The sequence below is a fragment of the Garra rufa genome, chromosome 11 (assembly GCF_049309525.1).
Source record: "Garra rufa chromosome 11, GarRuf1.0, whole genome shotgun sequence".
In the NCBI taxonomy this organism is placed as follows: Eukaryota; Metazoa; Chordata; class Actinopteri; order Cypriniformes; family Cyprinidae; genus Garra; species Garra rufa.
Window position 1 is genome coordinate 5,564,286 of NC_133371.1, and position 27,682 is coordinate 5,591,967.

A 27,682-nucleotide genomic window follows, 5' to 3' on the forward strand; every position below is an offset into this window, starting at 1 on the left:
TGATAATTGCAAACATTTTTTGTTTTTTACATTTTTTCTAAAATGCTATGTTTAAGAATGCAAATAAAGCATTGTTTAATTAAATATGTGCCAATTTACATTTCTAGTACAAAAATCTAAGTTTAGGAGAAAAAACTCATGGTCGTTGAAAATATGGAATGCAATTGAAATCTATTGACACAAATAGATAAAGAAACACTTAACAGTGTCGTATGGGTGTTTTCTTTCCACTAGTCTGAAAAAACACTTTATAAAAAATCAAAAATTTGACAGGTGCATGAAAAAACAGCATTTCTGTCTGCGGAGTCTCCCCTTAAAAGGAGCATTTCATGAGTGCATGAGTCCTGTAAACATGTTCTTCATGTAATAACATTTGAATTACATTTAAATCGGATTATGTGAAAGACAACTGCATGTCATCGAAGTGTACTGTGATATTTTGATGCAATTATTGTAAAATGGTACTTTTGGACTATCAGAGCAAATGAAAGATCACTGCATGTCTGAAAAATTTTGACATGTCAGATGTTTTGAATAGACTGAGCTGATTTAAATTTAAACTCAATTTATTTGGAGATATTTTCCTAGCTCTGTCAAAACGATCGGTGCTCATGTTTTTACTGTCTCCCACCCCTCACCCACCAAAATACAAAAAAAACAACAAAAAAATTGAACCGAAACCTTCTGTGTTGCAAGTGACTTCGTGGTAAATCATCGCTCTCTGGAAAGCTCACTGGAAGCCTCATATCCACATGATATTGCATAATTCATGTGAAGTGGAGTAGAGTGTGTAGAAAGCACAAAAAATAATGGAATAGAATGAAAAAGATGTCCGGTGGTTTTATTCTCAACAAACGTCTGGTAAAAGAATAAGATGGAGATCTGTCAGTTTTAGTCTTATGTGTGCATGCGTATGAGTGTGTGAAAGTCATCGCTTTTATCTTTCCACCTGGATGAGGGTGGGCTTTTCTGATTACAGTAACCTGCGTTTGACACTGTACTAAAGCAGCTGTCTATAATGGAGATGTGGGGGCATTCAGGAACAGGGAGTTTTTGGAAGTCGGTGTGTAATTGGGACTTTTTTTGGGGACATTTGGAGACTTGAAAGTCCCAACCTCAGGTCAATTCCAATAATGTGTATAGTAACATTATAATATTAATAAACAATAGCAGCAAATAACTTCTTGTCCCGCAAACTGGATGTAGTTTGGAGTGTCAGTATATTTGTAAAATCATTATTGTGACCCTGGACCACAAAACCAGTCTTAAGTAGCATGGGTATATTTGCAGCAATAGCCAAAAATACTTTGTATAGGTCAAAATCATTGATTTTTATGCCAAAAATCATTAGGATATTAAGTATAGATCATGTTCTGTGAAGATAAAGGTAAATTTCCTACTGTAAATATATCAAAACTTAATTTTTTTTGTAATATGCTTTTCTAGGAACTTCATTTGGACAACTTTAAAGGCGATTTTCTCAATATTTTAATGTAATAGACATAATTAAATACACTCTAAGAAAAAAAGGTACAAAAGCTCTTTACCTTTTGAAAAGCTGTCGCCCCAATGACAGCTTTTGTACCTTTTTTTTTTTTTTTTTTTGAGAGTGTAGAATAGTTGTATACAAACAGAATCTAAAATGTGACCCTGGACCACAAAACCAGTCTTAAGTAGCATGGGTATACTTGCAGCAATAGCATTGCATGGGTCAAAATTATCGATTTTTCTTTTATGCCAAAAATCATTAGTATATTAAGTAAAGATCATGTTTTTGTGAAGATATTTAGTAAATTTCCTACCATAAATATATCAACTTTTGATTAGTAATATGCATTGCTAAGAACTTAATTTGGACAATCTTAAAGGTGATTTTCTCAATATTTAGATTTTATTGGCACCCTCAGATTCCAGATTTTCAAGCTATTGTCCTATCCAAACAAACCATACATCAGTGGAAAGTTTATTAATTCAGCTTTCAGATTATATAAATCTCAATTTCAGAAAATTGACCCTTGTGGCTGGTTTTGTGGTCCAGGATCACATTTGGTTTCATTTGATCTGACAGAATTACACTCAAAAAAAGGTACAAAAGCTCTCTACCTTTTGAAAATCTGTCGCCCAAATGACAGCTTTTGTACCTTTTTTTTTTTTTGCTGAGAGTGTAGAATAGTTGTATACTAACTATCTAAAACATGAACCTAGACCACCAAACCAGTGTTCAGTGGCATGGATGTAGCAATAGGCAAAAATACATTGCACGGGTCAAAATGATTGATTTTTCTTTTATGCAAAAAATCATTAGGATATTCAGTAAAGATCATGATCTGTGAAGATGTTTAGTAAATTTCCTACCATAAATATATCAAAAAGCAACTTTTGATTAGTTATATGCTTTGCTAAGAACTTAATTTGGACAACTTTAAAGGTGATTTTCTCAATATTTAGATTTTTTTGCACTCTCAGATTCCAGATTTTCAAAATATTGTCCTATCCAAACAAACCATATGTCACCCTGGACCACAAAACCAGTCTTAAGTCGCTGGGGTATATTTGTAGCAATAGCCAAAAATACATTGCATGGGTCAAAATTTTAGATTTTTCTTTTATGCCAAAAATCATTAAGAAATTAAGTAAAGTTCATGTTTCATGAAGATTTTTTGTAAAATTCCTACTGTAAACATATCAAAATGTAATTTTTGATTTGTAATATGCATTGTTAAGAACCTAATTTGGACAACTTTAAAGGTGATTTTCTCAGTCTTTTAGATTTTTTTGCATCCTCAGATTTCTGATTTCAAATAGATGTATCTCAGTCAAATATTGTCCTATCCTAACAAACCATACATCAATAGAAAGCGTATTTATCGAGCTTTCATATGACGTATAAATCTCAGTTTTGTCAAATTTAACCTTATGACTGGTTTTGTGGTCCAGGGTCACATATGTCAATGGAAAGCTTATTTATTCAGTTTTCAGATTATATAAATCTCAGTTTCAAAAAATGCACCCTTTTTGACTGGTTTTGTGGTCCAGGTTCACAAATGTGACCCTGGACCACAAAACCAGTCATAAGGTTAAATTTGACAAAACTGAGATATATACATCATAGGAAAGCTCAATAAATAAGCTTTCTATTGATGTATGGTTTGTTAGGATAGGACAATATTTGAAAATCTGGAATCTGAGGGTGCAAAAAAATCAAAATACTGAGAAAATCACCTTTAAAGTTGTCCAAATTAAGTTCTTAACAATGCATATTACTAATCAAAAATTACATTTTGATAAGTTTACAGTAGGAATTTTACAAAAAATCTTATTGTAACATGATCTTTACTTAATTTCCTAATGATTTTTGGCATAAAAGAAAAATCAATAATTTTGACCCATGCAATGTATTTTTGGCTATTGCTACAAATATACCCCAGCGACTTAAGACTGGTTTTGTGGTCCAGGGTCACAAATAGTTATGTTTAGTGCGTTACAAAAGTTTCAGAAGCCTATAGGAAGAACTGGGAAAGTCCTCAGGAAATTACAGAGTACTGTTAAATAATTGCTCTGTTCTTTGTAAATGCTTAGGGAAGAAACCAGGTACTGTTTACATTTACAGTATCTGACATGACGTTCCTGTAATTTGAAGCTTTTATTAATAAACAACAACAATGATAAATGTCTGGTTGTTAAAAAATGCCCAAGCTTTCCCAAAGCCAAAGACACTTGACTAAAACCACTACCTACTCGGCCTTTTGCTTGGGCCTGACTGAAAAGACGAGGTTCAGGATAAATCAGGGCGATGCAAACTGAATGACACACTGTAAACAAAGACATGTCCCATGACATCAATCATGTGCTATCAAATCAAATTGTCCGGCATAACCGAAACTCTTAAAAGGGACAGCGTGACAGACGTGACACGGAACAATTGATCAGTAGAGCGCTGTTTTTGTTGTGCAGTCAGCCTGTGGGTTCTATATTAAACACTGGGCTAAACGCATGGTGTAGTTGGCTATTTTTATGAAAGGATAAGGGCATTCATTTGTTTACTCGTGTTTTGTAGTTGTTTGATAACCACTGTTATGTCTAATAATGGCTACTGCCCATCGGTCTGTAAGGTGAATGAATACAGCTCAAAGGCTTTTTCATTCACAAAAGCACACCAAGGTTTCAGAATGACTGTTATGAGTACGTGGGCCACCGTGTGCAGTGCGTCACTTTGCAATGATGTCTTTGTCCATGTAAGTGTCCTAATCGAGACGTATGTCAACACCACAGTTTGGGTTATTATGGCCTCTTTGCATGCAGCATTTATGATGTTATTGGTTCTTCCTGCTGTAATATTCATCCCCTGAAATTCTGTAGCTTGAAAAAAAAAATCTGGTTTTAATTCAGATTTAGGCCACAAAACGCTGGCAGGAAATGATCAGAAGGTAACACTTCAGATATTGGCATGCATTTAGAGCGGAACTATGATGCCACTTTAGGCCGATCGGCTGCTAGCTTCGCATTGGTTCCCTCGACAAAAATGCCATAGGATTTTTCCATAGGCATTTGAATTATGGCAAAAAAAGCTCTGTATTATTCAACCATAGTTCATGAAACTTAAATGTTTTGTCTATCAAGATAATCCTCACTAAATAATATAACTTTGATGAATTTTAAAGCCTTCAACGTCCAAGTTTCTGACAACCTTTTTCAAACTTATTTTTTAGAAACATGTTCAGTATAAAGGATTTACTCTGTGGATGAATTTTATTCCATGTTACATGAACCTTTTCATATAAAACTGGAATAACCAGAGCCAAAATAAAACTGAAACGAAACATTAATAATAAACAGTAAAGAGTGAAAGCATGTGCATTTCGAAATAAGGTCCATTAAATGTCAATAAGTCTTTGATTAACATTAATATTTTAATTAAAAGTCTCCACGTGGTAATCAATAAAAATCTAGTGCATGAAATGATTAAATAACAGCAGAGTGAGCAAGGTTTTGATTATGGTAATATTAAATTCATTTCAGTGAAGGAAGTACCACGTTTCAGCTATAATATAATTGTGTTAGTTTAGTACACAAAATCTTATTTTATCCTTGCTTCTAGTTGTAAACTTGAAATTTTTAATGTGGCTTCAAGCGCTTTGCATCAGTAAAGTTTCACTGCGACCATGTAAAGTTGGTAAATGCGGTGGTGTTTACATGGAATAATTGTAATATGAGTTTACTTTATGGAATGAACCCAGAGTCTCCGCTGGTTACATCAGTAATAAAATGAGCAACTTCCATACCAAAAAAATATTTGTATTTTTGGGAGCTAGTTATTCTACAATTAATTGTACTACAAATTATACTACAATTAGAAAATACTATAAATTGATAAACTGTTGTGCGTGGCGAGGTTTAATGTCTCCAACAGCGCCTGTAGTCCCATTGAGCAACTTGTTAGCAACCGTCTTTTTAAAGAAATGTAACAGTTTTAAAAAATCAGAAGTGGGGTGTAACTGGTGTGTTTTATGGCCTACAATAAAACGTGAAAATATCTTGAGCTTGTGTTAACCACGGACCTTATTTAAGGGATTTAACTAAAATCCTGTTCAAAAGACCCATACAAACAGCGTACGCCGTTCTCTGTCAGCTGTGTCACGTGGATATGCTTTCTACCTTTATTTACGCATTGATTTGAATGAAAACAGCGTATCTGTGTGACGCAGCTGACAGAGAACATCGTGGTTGAACCACTGATGGCAGATAGACTATTTTGACGATGTCTTTCAGACTTTTCTGGGCCTTGACAGTGTTATTTACTTGGCAGTCTATGGGTCGGTTTTCATCCAAAATATCTTAAAGGGGTCATATGATGTTGCTAAAAAGAGCATTATTTTGTGTATTTGGTGTAATGCGATGTGTTTATGCGGTTTGAGGTTCAAAAAACATATTATTTTCTACATACTGTACATTATTGTTGCACCTCTCTGCACAACACTTCGATGTTTACAAAACTCATCATTGATGGAAACAGAGGTGTTCTCTGATTGGCCAGCTATCCGGTGCGTTGTGATTGGCCGAATACCTCAAGCGTGTGACGGAAATGTTCTGCCCCTAACCATGTTTTTACAGAAACGATAAAACCCATTATAAACCAGGCATTTGTTGCATCCAGTGGGGTCATAACTACTGATTATAATGACTCACACTGTTTTTTTATGCGTTGCATTGCATCACGTATACATAACACCATGTCTGCATTTGCGATCGTAGAATAAGAAACAACGAGCACTTGGGCTGGGTAAAGAATATCGATTCTCCGATTTTAATCGATCTTCAGTTTAACGCAATGATATCGATTCGGGAAATCCCAGCATTTATATCAAAATATGGATCCCATGTCTGTAAAACTAACATTTTAAATGAAATATTGATAGCTAATCGATATTGAATCGAATCGAAACGAAATCGAATCGAAACCATAAAAATATCGAATCGAATCGCCGAATTGGTCACAATACCCAGCCCTAACCAGCACTACTCTACACTGCTCAAAACTCGTGTTTGAATAGTCAGTAGCAAATTCTTTAAATGTGAAAACGTAGACTGCCCTTAACCCTTTGTGTCCAGCTGGCATTGTAAGCTGCTCTCCCAGGTTCAGGAAACAGTCCTCCGTGAAATGCGCATCACCCACTCGAATATTTGCGTTGTACTGTTCTGGAACAGTGTTGTAAATATAACTTAAACACTGATTTCTAGTTGTGTCCTCATTTGGAATGCTAAACAAAGTACTTTTGCTTTTGCAATGAAACACACTGCATCTCCACAACATAGCATCTGCAACACTACTACAGCCGGAAAAAGTTACACCTTCTTTCTTTCCATATACATATGGGTGGTGTTATGCAAATCTACCAACAACGTGGTGTTGACCATTGGGGGCGTGTTTGAACGAGCCGTTTTAGCAAGTCTTAACTTCTATAATAAATATCTCTTTGGGTTTGAGACTTTAAACTTTACAACTTTACAGATCTTATCTACGCACAAACAGCTTGTAACACTCCAAAGACAAAGGAAAATAAGAAACCGCATCATATGACTCCTTTAAATTGTGTTTTGAAGACAACATTTTTTCGGGTTTGGAAAATGACAAAATTTTCATTTTGGGGTGGAGTAACCCTTTAAGCTTTAATAACAAATGTCAAGACAAAACAGACGCTCAGAAGACCTTTTCAACATGCTAAAATTCTCCCAGAGCAGCATAAACATGCTAAACAATTTTTTTTGTGTGAGCCGTTGAGCCACGAATCTTTCCGTTGGAAAGTGTAGTGCACTAATTGGTGCCCTCATGGACCGAAAGACTTCTTTGCTTACACTGATGTTATCTTTTTCTTTTCTTTTCCCCTCTTTTTTGCACACAAACGGCCATATTTACATGTGGTCACCAGCACCGGCTATCGGCAGGTGTGCGTGCACATACACAAACAGCAGGAGGAAATGTTTTCGTGTTGTGATGTGTTGGAGAACTGTGAAGCATTCAGTAGTATACTAATAGCAGCCGACAAAGAGGAACTGAACTAAGGGCTGGCTCTATGAGGACCGTCTTACAACACACTCTTACGACTTTATGCTGGCCACATTGTTCCGGTGTCAACCAATTCTGATGCCCTTATTAGAACATTTCAGTGCTAGACGTATGGTATTGTCTATTATATTTAAACCGCTATACAAGCATTCGTTTTCCTGTAGTGGGTTTTAGTTTGTGTTTGTTAGTTTTGAGGCCACATGCAACTGAAAGCTACCTTTCTCTGTAGAAAACAGACGGAAGAATATTGATGACTCATCGTGGACTAATGGGCGTGTTCAAAGTGTTCAAATGATTTTGTGAGCTGCGATGTGAAGTAGTTCAGTAAAGCTCTTTGATATGTCTTGCCCAAAAGTACTGTGTCAAGTGATTTCATGGGGCCTTCAAAGGTAGCAAACAAGCTGAGGTTGGTGTTTAAGAGTTGCGGCTCACACTCATTGACTCATAACCTTCTGACCGCTTACTTCATTCACTCTCAAACCCCATCCTTCTCTTGCGTCTTCATGCTTCTTTCGCAATATCTGTTTTGTTACAAATAGTTTTGAGCAACACATTAAAAACTATCCATAAAGTCAAACCAGTATGATTGTATATTATATTGTATGTATATGTATATGTATATTGTATATTTAATACAGTTATGCATAGGGTACAACATGACTAAAGCCGCCCTCTAATGTGCTTTTCAATGTGCCCAAAGTGTATGATTGCAGAAAAATGCGTACGTTTGCATTGGAACATTTATGAAGCAACAGATTTTGTGTGAAAATAAATCATACAAGTTGTTTATTTTGTTTAAAAAACTCATAAATGTATGAGGTGACACACACGGGTGATACAAATACTTGTGTTTTTTTTTAATAATGTATAAGTTAGTAATTGTTCAAATCACTTTAGCAAAGTTTGTACTACTTAAACTATTTTAATATAAAACATTTAAAAATACAGATGGGCCACTCTGTGTCAAATCAAATATGAGATGTCCTCACATCTCAGGGACTGAATGATGTAGGGCCTTGAAAATTAACATTACAAAAGAAATGTTTATTAACAACTAGAATCTAAAATCATATTGAAATACCATTAATACTTCTTGAGTTACAGGCATGCAAACTTTGGAAAAAGAATATGTATGGCACTCAGACTGGTGTGTTCAATGCAGTTGTCTTGACAAAAAGAAACAAGATACATCTCCAGTTTAAAAGAAGTATTGTAGTTTTTTAAACTGACCCACATTTGGTTTTTGACCACTGAAAATGTGTACATTTTAACGATTTACTCCTGGAGCCATATTGAAGTTCCAATATCTCTGGAACCGAATCTCATAGGGCATTAAAAATTAAGATGCCAAAAGGAAAGTTGGTTAAGACCCAATATCTAAAAGGGCATTACAATATCTTTAATACTTCTTGAGTTAAAGGCATGCACACTTTTGAGAAAAACTTGTAAAGTGCAGTTTCCCTGCATTTGAATAGTAACCATTGGCAATATCTTTAATGCTTCTTGAGTTATAGGCATGCAAACTTTGTAAAAAGAATATGTATGGCACTCAGATCAATGCAGTTGTCTTGACAAAAAGAAACAAGATACATCTCCAGTTTTGACAATATTTGTTCTTCAGACATTCCTCTTTAAAATAAAAGAAGTATCGTATTTTTTTTAAACTGACCCACATTTGGTTTTTGACCACCGAAAATGTGTACATTTTAACGATTTACTTCTGGAGCCATATTGAAGTTCCAATATCTCTGGATCCGAATCTCATAGGGCATTAAAAATTAAGATGCCAAAAGGAAAGTTGGTTAAGACCCAATATCTAAAAGGGCATTACAATATCTTTAATACTTCTTGAGTTACAGGCATGCAAACTTCTAAGAAAAACTTTGAAAAAGTGCCGTTTCCCCGTATTTGAATGGTAACCATCGGCACATAATGCAACAGAGATTGCTTAAGTCAACATATTTTGCTAATAGAACTACCAATCTCTGTGTAAAAATAAGATAATGATGCTGCCATCTTTATTAGGTAATTTTTAACCACCTGTAACCTGACTCACTTGACTTGGATTACTCATCCATGACATTTAATATTTTGGCTTTCATCACTATATGTCAACACTATGTCTATCTTTCTTCAAAATAAATATTAGCAAAATCAAAAATTTTACTTGAGTTGACATGGAATGACCCAGAAACAAAATTACTTTAAAATGTAAAGATTCTGAAAGCTTTAAAAGGAGATCCCATAGTAATTTAACATAGATTTACAATGATATTGTATTGTAAATATGGTTAATAGCGTGTTTTTCATTCTAAACATGCTGATTATCTTTAAGATGGACATAATATACAATATTTACCATCTGAATCTAACAATGTCATGTCAACAAATGGAAAAGTCAGCCTTCTATTAATTATCATGTTAATTATTGTGGCTTTTAGCCCCAACAGCAGGGGCGCTTTTCACCCCAAATACCATACTTTTACATATTCTTTCGTTATTTAAAAACTACTGTTTTAATTATCTAAAACAAAATTGAAAATCATTAAGAAGACCTTTGTCTTAAAATATATTGAATAATTTGAGCAATTCTCATTTGCTACTTAAATCTACACCATTATTAGATCAAGTAAGCACAGAATTGACTTCGATTGCATCAAGGATCAGACCAATTTGCATGTGTATCTTGAAAAGCAGATGTTTTGGAAAGTGCTACACCACGTTTTTCTGCAATTTAGTGGTTTAGAGGAAAATAATATCAATATTAGCCCCATTTTACGCCATGTTTTGTATATCCCTTTATTTTGTAAACATTTCATTTTGTCTAGCATGACATATGAACCTAGCTCAGCTATCGGTTTCATGTCTCCTGGCAATCAGTTGCTTGGACAATATTTATTTATTACTTTTTTGAGTATTTATGGCTTAGATAGATAATGGAGAGACACCGTGCTAATGTTAATGATTGAAAAACACACACTGTTAATAAAATAGGCTAGTTCCAAACACAGCCAAGTTAGCTTTTCTGCCTATTCATGATTTTTCTAAGGAACTTCAATTTTTTCACAGAGACTCAGTGAAGTTAAATGATTACGAGCCTGGCTAAATTAGTGTCAAAGATGGGGTCAAAAATTAACCAACTCAGTGTTTCTGCTTCCGGTCTTTTCAGTGGGTCTATGTTAAGATCTTCTAAAAGCGGTTGGGCATGGCGTCACACGGGTCTCTAGGGCTGGTTGTGAGCGATTCGGGGCAGGAGGGCTTAGCACAGAGCTCAAGAGTCGCTTTAGTTTTCACAGGCAGTGGCACTGGGATTAGACATTAATAGTTCCTTAAAGAGCTGAAGCAGATTGACGCTGTCACCTCACACACCCTTAGCAGTGCATACACAGCTAACACTAACCAATCTCTGCTTTTACCACCAAGCACTGTTTAATGATGTGATGCAACACTTTTCATGAGTGTATGTGATGTTAACTAACTGTTGTGTAGGCAGTGACACTCACGGGATTATATTGGGTCCTAAAAATAATAATGGATATTGATTAAACGATTTCAGTCAGTGGCCATCATCAGAGTGTAAAATGAAGCCTCAAGGTGGGCCAAGAGGTTATGAATATAAGCTCAATAATATTAAATGGTTAAATGCATATACTAACATGTATTTGAAATACCTTTATTTAGTGCTAAGTATATTACAAATACGTTTACATATTTATGTGCTTAATAAAAACACCCCGCAATCGTTTTTTTGGTCTATTAAAATGCTATACTTAAAGTCTGCTAAATTGGAACTACTAATTTCACTGCAAAAAATGCTTTTCTTACTTAGATTTTTTGTCTTGTTTCCAGCCAAAATATCTAAAAATTCTTAAATCAAGAAGGATTTTCTAGAAGAGTAAAAATTATTTTAGGTTTTTCTGAAAAGACAGAATCTAGAAAATCCTTGTTGATTTAAGAGTTTTTAGATATTTTGGCTGGAAACAAGATAAAAAAAAATCTAAGTAAGAAAAGCATTTATTGCAGTGTTAACTGTGCGGAAGTAGTGCTGAGGTCCAACTAAAGATGTACTGAAGTATATTTGATTGTGCTAAAGTGGAACTATTGCTTCAGGTAGACTTTAAATATCTTGCATTTAAAGACTGATATTATATAATCCTCACTAATTATTATAAGACTTATTATTAAGAAATGTGCATTGTGCAATAAAGAAATACTCCAAATAAAGTTTAATTATATGTTAATAAATGTGGTAATGGTTTTAAAGAATACTTAGTATGAAATAAACTATGGCATAGTTTTTATTTTATTTTAGAAGTGCTGTTGGTATGTTTTTTGGTGTAGTGTTTTGTCTCATCTTGTCTCGAATAGCGAATGTTTTGATTTGCATTGACATTTTTTGTATTTTTATTGAAGTTTTAATTTGTCCTAATTGAAACTCCAAATTTTAACCCAGGGCTATTTAACTAGAAAATTATGCAAGATTTATTAAAAGGCTTTCTTTCTGTTGGCAAGGCTTCAAAATGTAAATTTTGACTATTTTTTACTGGATGGTATTTGTTATAGTTTGGCAAATACTCGCTTTATTCTTGTTTTTTTGCTTATGCATAATGTAGTCCATTATAGAGTCAATTGGATAAATTCTGCAGCTATAATTGTGTGGGTATGCCTTATTTTGTTTAGAGCCAAAAGGAGTCCCTAATATTCTGCAACCATTTTAGGGTTAATTTTATTCTGATTATTCTGATCAATTGAAATACTGTAAAAAATGATAAAACTACAATAAAATAAATACTTTTTTTTGGCTAAAAGAAACATCAAGATTAGGTAAAAATATTTCATAAAGCCCAAGAATAAGTTGAGTTTTATTGATGGAAGTGGACAGTAAATGATGACCATCCAATTCTGTGGAGCCCATCAGAGATTTTTGTTGAGTTCTGCATTATGTAGCTGGTGTGATTTTAATCATATCCTTTCATCGGCCCAGATGATTTCACAGAAATGTATCCGGTATGGTTGCATTTTTATTTTTATTTTTTTCACAGTTTTCATGCATGTTTGTTTATGTCTATGAGTATGAGTATGTATGAGTGTGTGTGTGTGTGTGTGTGTGTGTGTGTGTGTGTGTGTGTTTGCATGTAGGGAGCTCCAGAGTTTTGTATCTGCATGTGTGTGTGTGTGAAGCCTTGTGTAGCTTGTTTGTTCAGGCTCACGGTTGTGGTTTGTATTCACTTCCGTTGCTAAGCATACAGTGATACACACATTCGATTCTCTTCATCACACCTGTGTGTATGTGTGTGAGAAGAGAGGGTTAACTGTAGGGCATTGGCTGCTATCACGGCTCCCTGCGGCAGTGTGCTCTTGGGAGTTTAGTTTCCTCTGAGTCTTTATCTGTGTCGACTGTGAGCATCATTATGAGCTGCTCAGGGTTGCGTTTGCTGTTGTTTTCTGAATGGTTCGGGGGAAGAGGTGTGTGTGTGTGCGCCGGAAACAGAGACTGTGTAATTGCTAAAGGTGTAAGTTGCAGACTATGTGCATTCAGTTTCTGATCACTAATCTTCTGTAGGGTGCATTTTAGATGGTCATCAATGCATTGTAGAGTCATTTTTCAGCCCAGAAGAAAAAACTAAATAAAATTTTGCATACAGTAGAGAGGTTATGTTTCAGACTTTTGATATGTGTTGCATAATGACATTATTTTAACTCTTGTGCACCTTTATGGACATTTTTGTCCTTTTCAGTTTTTTTTATAATGCCAACTGCATAAATTTTGGCACAGGTGTGTATTTTTATTAGAATTTTAATATTTCACCCTCATTTCCTTTAATATATCTATTTTACACTTGGTGCAAAAGAATAATTCCTTTTATGTCCTTATTGAAACCCATTAAAACGGCAGGGCCATTTAACTAGAAAATGATGCAATATTTGTTAATATGCTTTCATTCTGTTGGCAAGGCTTCAAAATGTAAATTTTTACTTTTATTTTTACTAGATGGTGCAGTTTTTTTTTTAAGTTTGGCAAATACTCGCTTTATTTGTGTTTTCTGCTCATGCATATTATAGTCTATTATAGAGTCAATTGGCTAAATTATGCAGCTATAATTGTGTGGGTATATTGGTATAGATGTGTGTCCTAAACAAAAATGTTTGTGTGTTTGTGTGTGCACACCTGTAATGTTTGAAAGAAAGAAATTATACTGTACTGCAAATCCCAAATCCCACTGCTGTGTTTGCCAGAAGACTCAGAAGTTAATAGGAAAAGTTTGGTACTTCACCCAAACAAAATCTTACTTAAAGCTCATTTTTTAAGATATCAACCTCAAATTTGGAACATAGCTTGTTTAGATGTATGGCTTTAATTTTCTATCAATTTTTGAGTTCAGAATGTTTTATAAAATATAGATTTTACATAAAAATTGCTCATAAATCATTTTCATGAATTTAAACCACTATGACTTTTTTGGTTCTTAATTTTTCCACAGCTTTTTGAACTTCAACAATAATCTGCCAAGGGTCTTCGTTAAAATGAGACCAAACTTAAGTCTGTACTCCCAAGCTTACATTTTTTATAACAGTTTTTTGACATTGACATTTTTGTCCACTATGACAATCTTTTAAAAATCTTCTTGCTGCAATAAATTAATGAAAATCATTCTGTTTTGACACAATTTTCAGGTGTGTTTGATCAGGCTTGGAGCTGAATTCTGCAAAAATGGATCTCTTTTAATAGTAAGATATTTTCTGAGCACCAAATATTGAAATGATTTCTGAAGGACCATGTGACACTGTGACTGGAGCAATGATGCTGAAAATTCAGCTTTGCAGTCAGAGGAATAAATTACATTTTTAAGTAGTCTTAAGTCTTAAGTAGCATGGTTATATTTGTAGCAATAGACAAAAATGCATTGTATGGGTCAAATCTATTTTTCTTTTATGCCAGAATTTATTAGGATATCAAGTAAAGTTAAATTATAAAAACTTATTTTTTGATTAATAATATGCATTGCTAAGAACTTCTTTTTAAACAACTTTAAAGGCTATTTTCTCAATATTTAGATTTTTCTTTTGCACCCTCAGATTCCAGATTTTCAAACAGTTGTATCTCGACTAAATATTGTCCTATCCTATCAACCCATTCATCAATGGAAAGCTTATTTATTCAACTTTCTCAATTCTCAATTCTTAATTTCTAAAAATGGACCCTTTTTTGATTTTGTGGTCCAGGGTCACATAAATTACAATAGAAAACATTAAAGAGGTCATCGGGTGCAAAACTAACTTTTCCAAGTTGTTTGAACAATAATGTGTGTTTGTAGTTTGTGTGCATAACCACCCTACAATGATAATTTTATTTTTTTTTATTTTTTTAATCTTTAAAAGTAATATCCTCTTTTTAAAATCAGTTCATTCTCAGCTTCTTGTCGTTGTGACGAAATACATTTGATTGACATGAGCGTCTTACCTTAGCCCCGCCCTCATCGAGCTGAAACTGTCCCAATACGATCCTCACTGTGTTGTCTCAGGTGTAGAGGAAGACTCTAATTGAGGTGTTCTGTTGTTGGATGTAATAATGAACATAGAAGTAGTCATTTACTCCCAACATCTGAGCCACTGAAGATGCAGAGGATAACGTTACTTTCTTTTTAAATGGAATGTACCAATCCTGTTCTACATGCGTCTATCTTCGCGCGAATCGTTCCTGATGCAGCTTTACCCACAGCAGAAGTGAGTGTAAGGGTTTTTTTATGCATCTTTGCAAATGGCCTTTCTTAATAATGTGCTTATTGGCTAGTTTCGCCAATAAACGTGGCTAAATGCAGCTAAATGCGGCTAAAATGAAAATTACAGATCCTAATCCTTCAACAGAGAGGGGGCGGGGCCAGCAGAGCTTGTGGCATTTAAAGGGGCCATATCTTATAATGAGCTGAAATTTTGCAGAGCTGATTTAGACAAGGTAAAAGGGTGTTTTTTTACACTACTATTGAGAATTTTTAACCAAAGTATATTAGAGACTTTTCATTAAGACCCTAAAGAATCATATGAACTTGTGGAAAGTGTGCATCCGATGACCCCTTTAAAAGTAAGAGTTTTGTGCTGTATTATTGATCAAATAAATGCAGCCTTGGCAAGTATTTTTTTTTTAAACAAATAAATAAAAATGTTCCAAACCTTTGTCGGGAACCATATATAAACCTATATATTTATATATAAATTTCTGATAATATTAATATGATTATTTTTGACAGAAATGAGAGTTTGTCTGCACTTCTAAGACCATGATTAACAGCTAAATTGCATGCCAACAAGTACAGAGCTTTCTCAATTAAAGTTTATGAATGACTTTATTTAAAAAAAGAAGCGACAGAGAGACATATAACTGAAAGCTGTGAACCACAGTAAAGAATCCAGAGTATCTGACGTTCTAAATTTGTCATGAAACGTTTTAAGGTGCGTTTTCGTTTTCATTAATTGTTCTTGCGTTCAGAAAAGATGGTCCTGGTTTGATGTGGTCTGGATCAGTTAAGGCTACATCTGCCCTCTGACACGTGAATATGTGTGGTTGTGTATGTGTGTGCTTTTGAATTTGATCTTTTGAATCAGCGCTCTCCTGGAAGCCCCAGTGCATGCTGGGAGGAAGTGAATGCTTCTCGTCTGTGACCACATCTTAGATGAGCTCCACGTACTGCGGCCACATCCGCCTCAAGCCTCTGCACCACCACAGCGCTCCTGCAAGTGTGTGTGCGCGCATTAGTGCCGACCCCGCAAATGACAAACCTCGAATTTAATAATAAAAAAATGCATATCTTTTTACTGTGAAATACACAGCAGAATGTCCTTTCCATACCCTGAGATTTGGACTTTTTGCCAGAGCTATTTCTTTAAATAATAGTGTGCGAAGTGTGTGCATTTTCTTACACCCCTGTTGTGCTCCTCTCTGCAGGCGAAGCAAAGAATCTGGGTCCGAGCTCAGGGCCGAACCGTCTCCGTGACCTCTGCACCTTCTGTACAATCAGTTTGGACCAGGAGGAAGTATATCGCACAAAAGTCTATGAGAAGAGTGTAAGGTGAGATGGTAAACACACACATGAGCACACAAACATCACATGCAAACTACATGCTGATGCTGATGATATTTATCTTACAGCACTTCTCGTATGTGTGGTTTTCATGCTGCTTCACAAAAACGCAGGCCTATTTTTTTTTTCTGTCTGCCGTGTACACGCAATTCAATCAAGAGCGGAAACCCTGCCCTTTTATGTCCGTTTATGTCGTCTTTCACAAGTAGTTGCTCAAAATATTGTATATTGCAATGTGAGTAGCATTTAATGGCTTGAGTTTAGTTTTGTTGGTGTTTGGTGTTGTTAATAATTTTGATTTCAATTCATTTAGTTGGTGAATAAGTGTAAAACAATTGACTGATAGTTATTGCATTGCTTACCCAGTTGATTGACTACATTGATAATTGCAAACATTTTTTGTATTACAAGTTTTCTAAAATGGCAGGTTTAAATATGCAAATGAGGCATTGTTTAATTAAATATGTGCTAATTTGCATACATTTCTAGTACAAAAATCTAAACACGGGAAGGAGTCAGTTTCAAAATCCTTGTTTAATTTTGTTGATATTATTAGAGTCAAAAGTTTTTACACTGCAAAAAATGCTTTTCTTACTTCGAATTTTTGTCTTGGTTCCAGCCAAAATATCTAAAAAGAAGGATTTTCTAGACTAGTAAAGTAGAGTTTTTGATTAGAACAAGCAAAAATAATCTGCCAATGGGGTAAGCAAAAAAAACTTATTTCAAACAGAAAACATGATTATTTTTCTTACCCCAGTGGCAGATTATTTAGCTTGTTTCAAGCAAAATCACACTTAATTTTGACTTGTTTTTTCTGACAACGAGACAAAAACTTTTACTCGTCTAAAAAAATCCTTCTTGATTTAAGAATTTTTAGATATTTGGGCTGGAAACAAGACAAAAATCTAAATAAGAAAAGCATTTTTTGCAGTGTGTCTCATTTTTGTCACTCCATATTTCAGAAAAGACTTAGAACAGACAGAAAACACTATATATATATATATATATATATTTTTTTTTTTTTTGTTTTTTTGGGGAAGTTAAAATGGTGCAAATTATATATGAACAAATCCCTCCTTAAAAACCTTCAGGATATAGACTGGAATAAAAATGTAAAGTGTGGTGTGTGTAAGTGCTACTGAAGTGGAGATTTATGGCTGTGTTTGAGAAAAAAACTCATTTTGAGAAAACAGCCTTTAAAATATGCATTAAAATTTAAATCTATTGACACAAATAGATAAAGTGCTATAAAAGAAACACCTAACAGTGTCTTTTGGATGTTTTCTTTCCACTAGTCTGAAAAAGACACTTTATGAAAAAACAAAAAGCCTAAAATCTCAAACTTGACAGATGCATGAAAAAACTGTGTTTTTGCCTGCAGTGTCTCCCCTTAAAATGCATTTATTTTCTACTGAGTATAGTTCAAGTCTTTTAACATTTACTGACATATCGCTGGAGACTTTACTGATATAAAAATTGCATTAACATGTACTACTTGTGCACAATGCACATTGTTTAATGTCACAATTGATGAGGATTGTATAATATCAGTCTTTAAATTTTATATATTTAAAGCATACTTGCAATAGTTCCACTTTAGCACAATCAAATATACTTCGTTATATCTTTAGTTGCACTCCTTCTGCACAGTTAAAGTGCATTAAGTACACAATTAGTAGTTCCAATTTAGCAGACTTTAAATATACCAGTATAGTATGCTAAAAGTACAATTGCAGGGTATTTTTTATTAAGTACATAATATGTAAATGTATTTGTACTACATTTAGCATGAAATAAATGTACTTTAAATACATTTTATCATATTTATTTTTCATTAGGTCATCATTTACACACCTTCATATTGCTTTATTAAATTTATACACTAAAAATAGTGTTTGAGGGTGCCGGAATTTATTTTGGACCCCATTGACTTTCATTGTATTGACAGAAATATCTTTCTTTGTTTTCCGCAGAAGAAAGAACGTCAGACTTATTTTTCACTATCGCTTTAAAGGTCTTCTGTGTTTTAGCAAGTTGCCAGTGTGTTTTGACTTGTTCCTAAGGTGTTCTGGGCGTTTGCTGATGGGCCAAGTCAGAAAAGTGCAATTCCAGTTCGCTAAGATATCTTTCAATGCAAGATACACTGCAGAAAATGCTTTTCTAGCTTAGATTTTTTTGTCTTGTTTCCAGCCAAAATATCTAAAAATTCTTAAGTCAAGAAGGATTTCCTAGATGAGTAAAAATTATTGTCTTGTTTTCAGAAAAAAAAGAAGTCAAATTTAAGTGCATTTTTGCTTAAAACAATCAAAATAATCTGCCAGTGGGGTAAGAAAAATAATCTTGTTTTCTGTTGAAATAATATATTTTTGCTTTCCACATTGGCAGATTATTTTTCTTGTTCTAAGCAAAAACTCATTTAATTTTGACGAGTAAAAAGATATTTTTACTCGTCTAGAAAATCCTCCTTGATTTAAGAATTTTTAGATATTTTGGCTGGAAACAAGACAAAAAATCTAAGTAAGAAAAACATTTTTTGTAGTGCATCTTTCAATGCAAGATATGCTTTTCTTACTTAGATTTTTTTGTCTTGTTTCCAGCCAAAATATCTAAAGATTCTTAAATCAAAAAGGATTTTCTAGACGAGTAAAAATTATTGTCTTGTTTTCAAATTAAGTGCATTTTCACTAGAAACAAGCAAAATAATCCTGTTTTCTGTTTGAAATAAGTTTTTTTTGCTTACCCCGTTGGCAGATTATTTTGCTTGTTCTTAATTTTGATTTTCTGAAAACAAGAAAATAATTTTTCTCTTTCTTACCTTTTTATAATCTAAAGAACCTTTTGTGAAACAGAAAGCTTCTTCAGATGTTAAAGATTCTTTATGGAACCATTTAGACACAAAAGGCTATTCTATGGCATCGTGAAGCACCTTAATTTTTAAGAGTGTTCTTGTATTGTTCTTTCTTTTATTGTTTCCAGCCAAAATATCTAAAAATACTTAAATCAAGAGGGATTTTCTAGACGATTAAAAATAATTTTCTTGTTTACAGAAAAAAAAAACAAGTCAAAATTAAGTGTGTTTTTAATTTAAATCAAGCAAGAAAAATAATCTTACTTCAAACAGAAAACAAGATTGTTTTTCTAACCCCACTGGCAGATTATTTAGCTTGTTTCAAGCAAAAACACACTTAATTTTGAGCATTTTCTGAAAACAAGACAATAATTTTTACTCGTTTAGAAAATCCTCCTTGATTTAAGTATTTTTAGATATTTTGGCTGGAAACAAGACAAAAAAAAATCTAAACAAGAAAAGCATTTTTCCAGCCAAAAATCTAAAGATTCTTAAATCAAGAAGGATTTTCTAGACTAGTAAAAATTACTGTCTTGTTTTCAGAAAAAACAAGTGCATTTGCAGTTGAAACAAAACAGTTGAAATCAGTTTTGCTTACCCCCATTGGCAGATTATTTAGCTTGTTCTGAATTTTGACTAGTTTTTTTCTGAAAACAAGAAAATAATTTTACTCGTCTGGAAATGTAAGAATTTTTAGATATTTTGGCTCGTTCAATTCACTCAAAGTAGACCTTCCGCTTTGGACCGGATTTCATCCGATAGTACACTGCAAAAAATGCTTTTCTTACTTAGATTTTTTGTCTTATTTCCAGCCAAAATATCTAAAAATTCTTGAATCAGGAAGGATTTTCTAGACAAGTAAAAATTTGTGTCTTGTTTTTAGTAAAAACAAGTCAAAATGAGGTGAGTTTTTGCTTAGAACAAGCAAAAATAATCTGCCAATGGGGTAAGAAAAATAATCTAGTTGTCTGCTTGAAATAAGATTTTTTTTCTTACCCCATTGGCAGATTATTTTGCTTGTTTTAAGCAAAAACTCACTTAATTTTGACTTGTTTTTACTAAAAACAAGACACAAATTTTTACTTGTCTAGAAAATCCTTCCTGATTCAAGATATTTTAGATATTTTGGCTGGAAACGACAAAAAATCTAAGTAAGAAAAGCCTTTTTTGCAGCGTACATCTTGATATCGGACGTGCAACATTGCGTTTGGCGATTTTACATTGTGTACATTTTCGGTTGCAAAAGCGTCTAGTCATTGAAAGAAGCACATTTGCTTTATCTCACTCTCTTTCTGAAGGCTTTTCCTCTGGTGGTATTTCACAACTGTTTTTCCCCTCTGTTCAAAGGGCTCTGTTGGCTGTGTCTAAGGAAGGGTGTCCACCTACGCGTTCCCTCACTTTTCTCTCTCACACTTGCTATCTATCGCTCCTTGTCTTTCGTTCACACACTCGTTTGCAATCAGCCTCTCTCAGAGCGTCTTTCTTCACCTCTCCTAATCTCTCTTTATTCCCTCATCTGGCTTATTATTAAACCCTTTAGAATCTGAGGCAGTTTTCTGTGTGATTTGAGCGGTTGGAGTGGAGTGGTTTTACCTGTAGCAGTGTTCGGGAGGTCAGAATCTGTTTGTGTGTGAATGTGTGAGGGAGCGCATGCGCTGTAGAGTGCGGGGGCTATGAGTGTGTCATTTGTGTGTGTGTGTGTGTGTGTGTGTGTGAGAGCTGGAGTGTGTGTGGGTGGATGAGCATTCTCTTCTCAAGTCTCAGATGAGGTATTTGACTGTTGTAGTCAAACAGCTAGAAGTCATTTTTTGCACGTTGAACCTATTTAATCTGTCATTTTTTCATGATATACACATTTTTAAATTCCTTGCTTATTTTGGACCCAGAAAGTGTTTGAGAAGCAAAGAAACCAGTTGTAGTTCATTCATTTAGTAATACATTGCAAAAAAAGGGATTATTTTACTTAGTAGTTTTGTCTTGTTTCTAGTCAAAATATTTAAAAATTCTAAAATTAAGATGCATTAACTAGATAAGCGAAACGACATAAGATAATTGATCTTTTTTTAAGCTGAATGCACTTCATTGCCCAAAAAAAAAAAAAAACGTTTTTCTTACTTAGATATTTTTGTCTTGTTTCTAGCCAAAAATATCTGAAATAATCTGCCAGTGGGGTAGGAAAAAATGTCTTGTTTCAAACAGAAAACAAGATTTTTGTTTCTTACCCCATTGGCTAGTTGTTTCAAGCAAAAACACACTTGATTTTGAGTATTTTCTGAAAACAGGACAATATTTTTTATTAGTCTAGAAAATCCTTCTTGATTTAAGAATTTTTTTAGATATTTTGGCTGGAAACAAGACCAAAAATCTAAGTAAGAAAAGCATTTTTTGTGGTGCAATGTGTTATGTTCTACAAAAAGAAAACAATATTCACTGCAAAAAATGCTTTTCTTTTTTAGATTTTTTGCCTTGTTTCCAGTCAAAATTCTTAAATCAAGAAGATTTTCTAGACTAAGAAAAATTGCCTAATTTTCAGAAAAGATTCTTAAAATGAAGTGAGTTTTTACTTCTAACAAGCAAAATAATCTGCCAATGGGGTAAGAAAAGTAATCTTGTTTTCTGTTTGAAATAAGATTTTTTTTGGCCACCCATTGGCAGATTATTTTGCTTGTTCTAAGCAAAAACTCACTTCATTTTGACTGTTTTTTTTCAGATAATTTTAACTTGTCTAGAAAATCCTTGATTTAAAAATTTTTAAATAGAATTTTGCTCATACTTGCATAAATGCAGTATGAGAGAGAACACTTCTGAGTGGCTATATTTAGTGATTGCATTGCATCATGCCCCATTTTTTAAGTTTGTTGTGGAGACAAATTGTTTATTTTTGTGTTGCACCAAAAAAAAAAAATATTCTCATTACTGTACTACAAAACAATAAGGTTTACTGTCACATTTTCTTACTTAGATTTTGTCTTGTTTTCAGCTTAAATATCTAAAAAATAAAAAATAAAATTTGTAAATTATTTTCTTGTTTTCAGAAAAAAACAAGTCAAAATTAAGTGAGTTTTTGCTTAGAACAAGCAAAATAATCTGCCAATGGGGTAAGAAAAATAATCTAGTTTTCTGTTTGAAATAAGACTTTTTTGCCTATCCATTGGCAGATTATTTTGCTTGTTCTAAGCAAAAACTCACTTCATTTTGACTTGTTTTTTCAGATAATTTTAACTTGTCTAGAAAAATCCGTGATTTAAAATTTTTTAAATAAAATTTCGCTCATACTTGCATAAATGCAGTATGAGAGAGAACACTTCTGAGTGGCTATATTTAGTGATTGCATTGCATCATGCCCCATTTATTAAGTTTGTTGTGGAGACAAATTGTTTATTTTTGTGTTGCACCAAAAAAAAAAATCATTCTCATTACTGTACTACAAAACAATAAGGTTTACTGTCACATTTGCACTGAAAAAATGCTTTTCTTACTTAGATTTTGTCTGGTTTTCAGCTAAAGTATCTAAAAAAATTTAAAAAAGTAGGATTTTCTAGACGAGTAAAAATTATTTTCTTGTTTTCAGAAAAAAACAAGTAAAAATTAAGTGAGTTTTTGGTTAGAACAAGCTAAATAATCTGCTAGTGGGTTAAGAAAAATAATCTAGTTTTGTGTTTGAAATTAGATTTTTTTGCTTACCCCATTGGCAGATTATTTAGCTTGTTCTAAGAAAAAAACTCACTTAATTTGGACTAATTTTCTCATGCATTTGGGCACCGAAATCAAGATCAGTTCTGGCTTCCTCTTGGAATCAAACCCATGTTGTACATTTTAATGCAAATGGGTGAGGTTATATTTAATCAGATGTATGATATTTTTTACAGATGTATTGTTTGAGTCAGTGTGGTTGTGATTAACACGCTTTGTTCTGCACTTCAGTCCGTTCTACAGCGAGGACTTCTACTTCGAAATCCCACGGCCGTTCCAATGCCTGTCCTTCTACGTTTACGCCAAGACCATGTTCCAAATAAGGGAGATACCTGTAGGTCAGTATCTTTCGCCCTTGCTTTGTCTCATTTACAAGACTAATACACAGTGTACATGTCAACTAAAGCTTGTGTGTGTGTGTGTGTGTGTTTGTAGGGAAAGTAGCCATCAGAAAGGAAGATCTATATAAATACTGCGGGAAAGAGAACTGGTTTCAGTTACAGCCTGTGGATCCACACTCAGAAGTTCAGGTGAGTGAACGGTTAGATGGCACAGAAGTTATCATTCGACACACAAACACACACCCGACAGAGCAAGACTTCCCTTCTGTGGTTAGTCTCCAGCCGTGGTTGGGCCAATCGGGTGAGTTGATGATTACTCATTGCCTCGCCGTACCCAATGAGATCGATGTATGATTAGTCAGCTCTTATATGTGGTCCAATGACTTGAAAGCAGATGCAGGCCCAACTCCACATCCTGTTTTTGTGTATGGTGTATGCACGGATCTGTTTTGTACACAAGTGTGATTCACTGTTCAGCAGAACCAGGGGCCGGGGGTGTGGACTGTATAAGAAACAAAAAGTGTTTATGTAAAGGATTTTGCGTTTGGGTTTCGAAAAAACACACACAGTGACAAAGACAATGTCAAACGGCACCTAGCAAGCAAGTCTCTACACACTGCAAAGAATGCTTTTCTTACTTCGATTTTTTTGTCTTGTTTTCAACCAAAATATCTAAAAATTCTAAGCAAGAAGGAGTGAAAATTAGTGTCTTGTTTTCAGAAAAGACGTCAAAATTAAGTGAGTTTTTGTTGAGAACAAGTAAAATAATCTGCCAGTGGGGTTAGAAAAAAATGTCTTATTTCAAACAGAAAACAAGATTATTTTTCTTGCCCCAATGGCAGATTATTTTGCTTGTTTTGAGCAAAAATGCACTTAATTCTGACTTTTTTTTTTCTTAAAACAAGACCAGTTTTGCTCATCTAGAAAATCTTTTTGGCTGGAAACAAGACTAATTGTTTTGTAATTTTGCTTATTTAGTAAATGCATCTTAATTAAAGAATTTTTAGATATTTCGGTTAAAAACAAGACAAAAATACTCGACAAGATTCTTTTTTTTTTGCAGTGTGAAAAAAGCATTGTATTAAAAAAAAAAGTGGAAAGAGGAAACACTGCTTTTCTTGCTTAGATTTTTAGTCTTGTTTCCAGAAAGAATTTCTAAAAAAATTCTTAAATCAAGAAGGATTTTCTAGATGAGTGAAAATTAGTGTCTAATTAGTCTTCGTGTCCAAGTCAAAATTTAAGTGAGTTGTTGTTTAGAACAAGTAAAATAATCTGCCAGTAGGGTTAGAAAAAATATCTTATTTCAAACAGAAAACACCGGCAGATTATTTTGCTTGTTTCAAGCTAAAATTCACTTAATTTTGACTTGTTTTTTTAAAAGAAGGCAATCATTTTTTCTCGTCTAGACATTTTGGCTGGAAACAAGACTAAGTATTCTATGTCATTTTTCTTAGTTAGTGAATGCATCTTAATTGAAGATTTTTTTAAAATATTTTGGTTAAAAACAAGACTTTTTTTGCAGCGTGCAATGTATTTAAAAAAAAAAGTGGAAAGATGAAGCACTGCAAAAAATGCTTTTCTTACTTAAAACAAAATATCTAAAAATTCTAGACAAGAAGGAGTGAAAATTAGTGTATTGTTTTAAAAAAAGACGTCAAAATTAAGTCAGTTTTTGTTTAGAACAGGTACACTAATCCGCCAATGGGGTTAGAAAAAAATGTCTTATTTCAAGCAGAAAACAAGATTATTTTTCTTGCCCCATTGGCAGATTATTTTGCTTGTTTTGAGCAAAAATGCACTTAATTCTGACTAGTTTTTACTTAAAACAAGACCAGTTTTCCTTCTTCATTTAAGAATTTAAAAATTTTTTTGGCTGGAAACAAGACTAATTGTTTTGTAATTTTGCTTATTTATTAAATGCATCTTAATTAAAGAATTTTTAGATATTTTGGTTAAAAACAAGACAAAAATACTCAACAAGATTCTTTTTTTTTGCAGTGTGAAAAAAGCAATTTATTTTAAAAAAAGTGGGAAGAGGAAACACTGCAAAAATTGCTTTTCTTGCTTAGATTTTTAGTCTTGTTTCCAGAAAGAATTTCTAAAATAATTCTTAAATCAAGAAGGATTTTCTAGATGAGTGAAAATTAGTGTCTAATTAGTCTTCGTGTCCAAGTCAAAATTTAAGTGAGTTGTTGTTTAGAACAAGTAAAATAATCTGCCAATAGGGTTAGAAAAAATATCTTATTTCAAACAGAAAACACTGGCAGATTATTTTGCTTGTTTCAAGCTAAAATTCACTTAATTTTGACTTGTTTTTTTAAAAGAAGGCGATCATTTTTACTCGTCTAGACATTTTGGCTGGAAACAAGACTAAGTATTCTATGTCATTTTTCTTAGTTAGTGAATGCATCTTAATTGAAGAATTTTTTTAAATATTTTGGTTAAAAACAAGACTTTTTTTGCAGCGTGCAATGTATTTAAAAAAAAAGTGGAAAGAGGAAGCACTGCAAAAAATGCTTTTCTTACTTAAGACAAAATATCTAAAAATTCTTAAATCAAGAAGGAGTGAAAATTAGTGTCTTGTTTTCAGAAAAGACGTCAAAATTAAGTGAGTTTTTGTTTAGAACAGGTAAAATAATCTGCCAATGGGGTTAGAAAAAAATGTCTTATTTCAAACAGAAAACAAGATTATTTTTCTTGCCCCATTGGCAGATTATTTTGCTTGTTTTGAGCAAAAATGCACTTAATTCTGACTAGTTTTTACTTAAAACAAGACCAGTTTTCCTTCTTCATTTAAGAATTTTAAAATTTTTTTGGCTGGAAACAAGACTAATTGTTTTGTAATTTTGCTTATTTATTAAATGCATCTTAATTAAAGAATTTTTAGATATTTCGGTTAAAAACAAGACAAAAATACTCAACAAGATTCTTTTTTTTGCAGTGTGAAAAAAGCAATTTATTTAAAAAAAAAGTGGGAAGAGGAAACACTGCAAAAATTGCTTTTCTTGCTTAGATTTTTAGTCTTGTTTCCAGAAAGAATTTCTAAAAAAATTCTTAAATCAAGAAGGATTTTCTAGATGAGTGAAAATTAGTGTCTAATTAGTCTTCGTGTCCAAGTCAAAATTTAAGTGAGTTGTTGTTTAGAACAAGTAAAATAATCTGCCAGTAGGGTTAGAAAAAATATCTTATTTCAAACAGAAAACACTGGCAGATTATTTTGCTTGTTTCAAGCTAAAATTCACTTAATTTTGACTTGTTTTTTTAAAAGAAGGCGATCATTTTTACTCGTCTAGACATTTTGCCTGGAAACAAGACTAAGTATCCTATGTCATTTTTCTTAGTTAGTGAATGCATCTTAATTGAAGAATTTTTTAAAATATTTTTGTTAAAAACAAGACTTTTTTTGCAGCGTGCAATGTATTTAAAAAAAAAAGTGGAAAGAGGAAGCACTGCGAAAAATGCTTTTCTTACTTAAGACAAAATATCTAAAAATTCTTAAATCAAGAAGAATTTTCTAGACGAGTCTTGTTTTCAGAAAGCAAGTTGCTTAGAACAAGCAAAATAATCTGCCAATGGGGTAAGCAAAAAAAACAAGATTATTTTTCTTACCCCATTGGCAGATTTCTTAGCTTTTTTTCAAGCTAAAATGCAATTAAATTTGACTTGTTTTTTCTGAAAACAAGACAATAATGTTTACTCGTCTAGAAAATCCTTCTTGATTTAAGATGGATTTAGGGAAAAAAAAAAAGCTAAGTAATAAAATAATTGTTTGCAGTGTATGTCTGATGTATTTGTACAAAATATTTTTGCACTGCAAAAAAAGCTTATGTTACTTAGTATTTTTGTCTTGTTTCTAGTCAAAGTATCTAAAAATTCTTAAATTAAGCTGAATTTACTAGATAAGCAAAATTACATAAGAAACTTAGTCTTGTTTTAAGCAAAAAATGAAATTATCTGCCAGTGGGGTAAGTAAAATATTCTTAAAACAAGAGTTACTTAACCCACTGGCAGATAGTTATTATTTGAAGGTGAGACACTGCAGGTGAATTGGGTAAAAAATTAACATAGTTATCGCCTTACTTACCCAGTTGATTAATTACATTGATAATTGCTATTTTTTTGTATTTAAAGTTTTCTAAAATGTTAGGTTTAAATATGC

At 33.2% G+C, this 27,682-nt stretch overlaps 1 protein-coding gene across 1 annotated transcript in view; it reads left to right on the forward strand.

The window, feature by feature from the left end:
• rasa2 (RAS p21 protein activator 2) overlaps positions 1 to 27,682 on the forward strand; it is a 162,698-nt gene that overhangs the window by 1,977 nt on the left and 133,039 nt on the right. Inside the window, exons 2-4 of the mRNA XM_073850642.1 lie at positions 16,506 to 16,629; positions 23,414 to 23,520; positions 23,618 to 23,712. Coding sequence (XP_073706743.1) covers positions 16,506 to 16,629; positions 23,414 to 23,520; positions 23,618 to 23,712 — 326 coding nt within the window. The remainder of the gene's footprint in view (positions 1 to 16,505; positions 16,630 to 23,413; positions 23,521 to 23,617; positions 23,713 to 27,682) is intronic.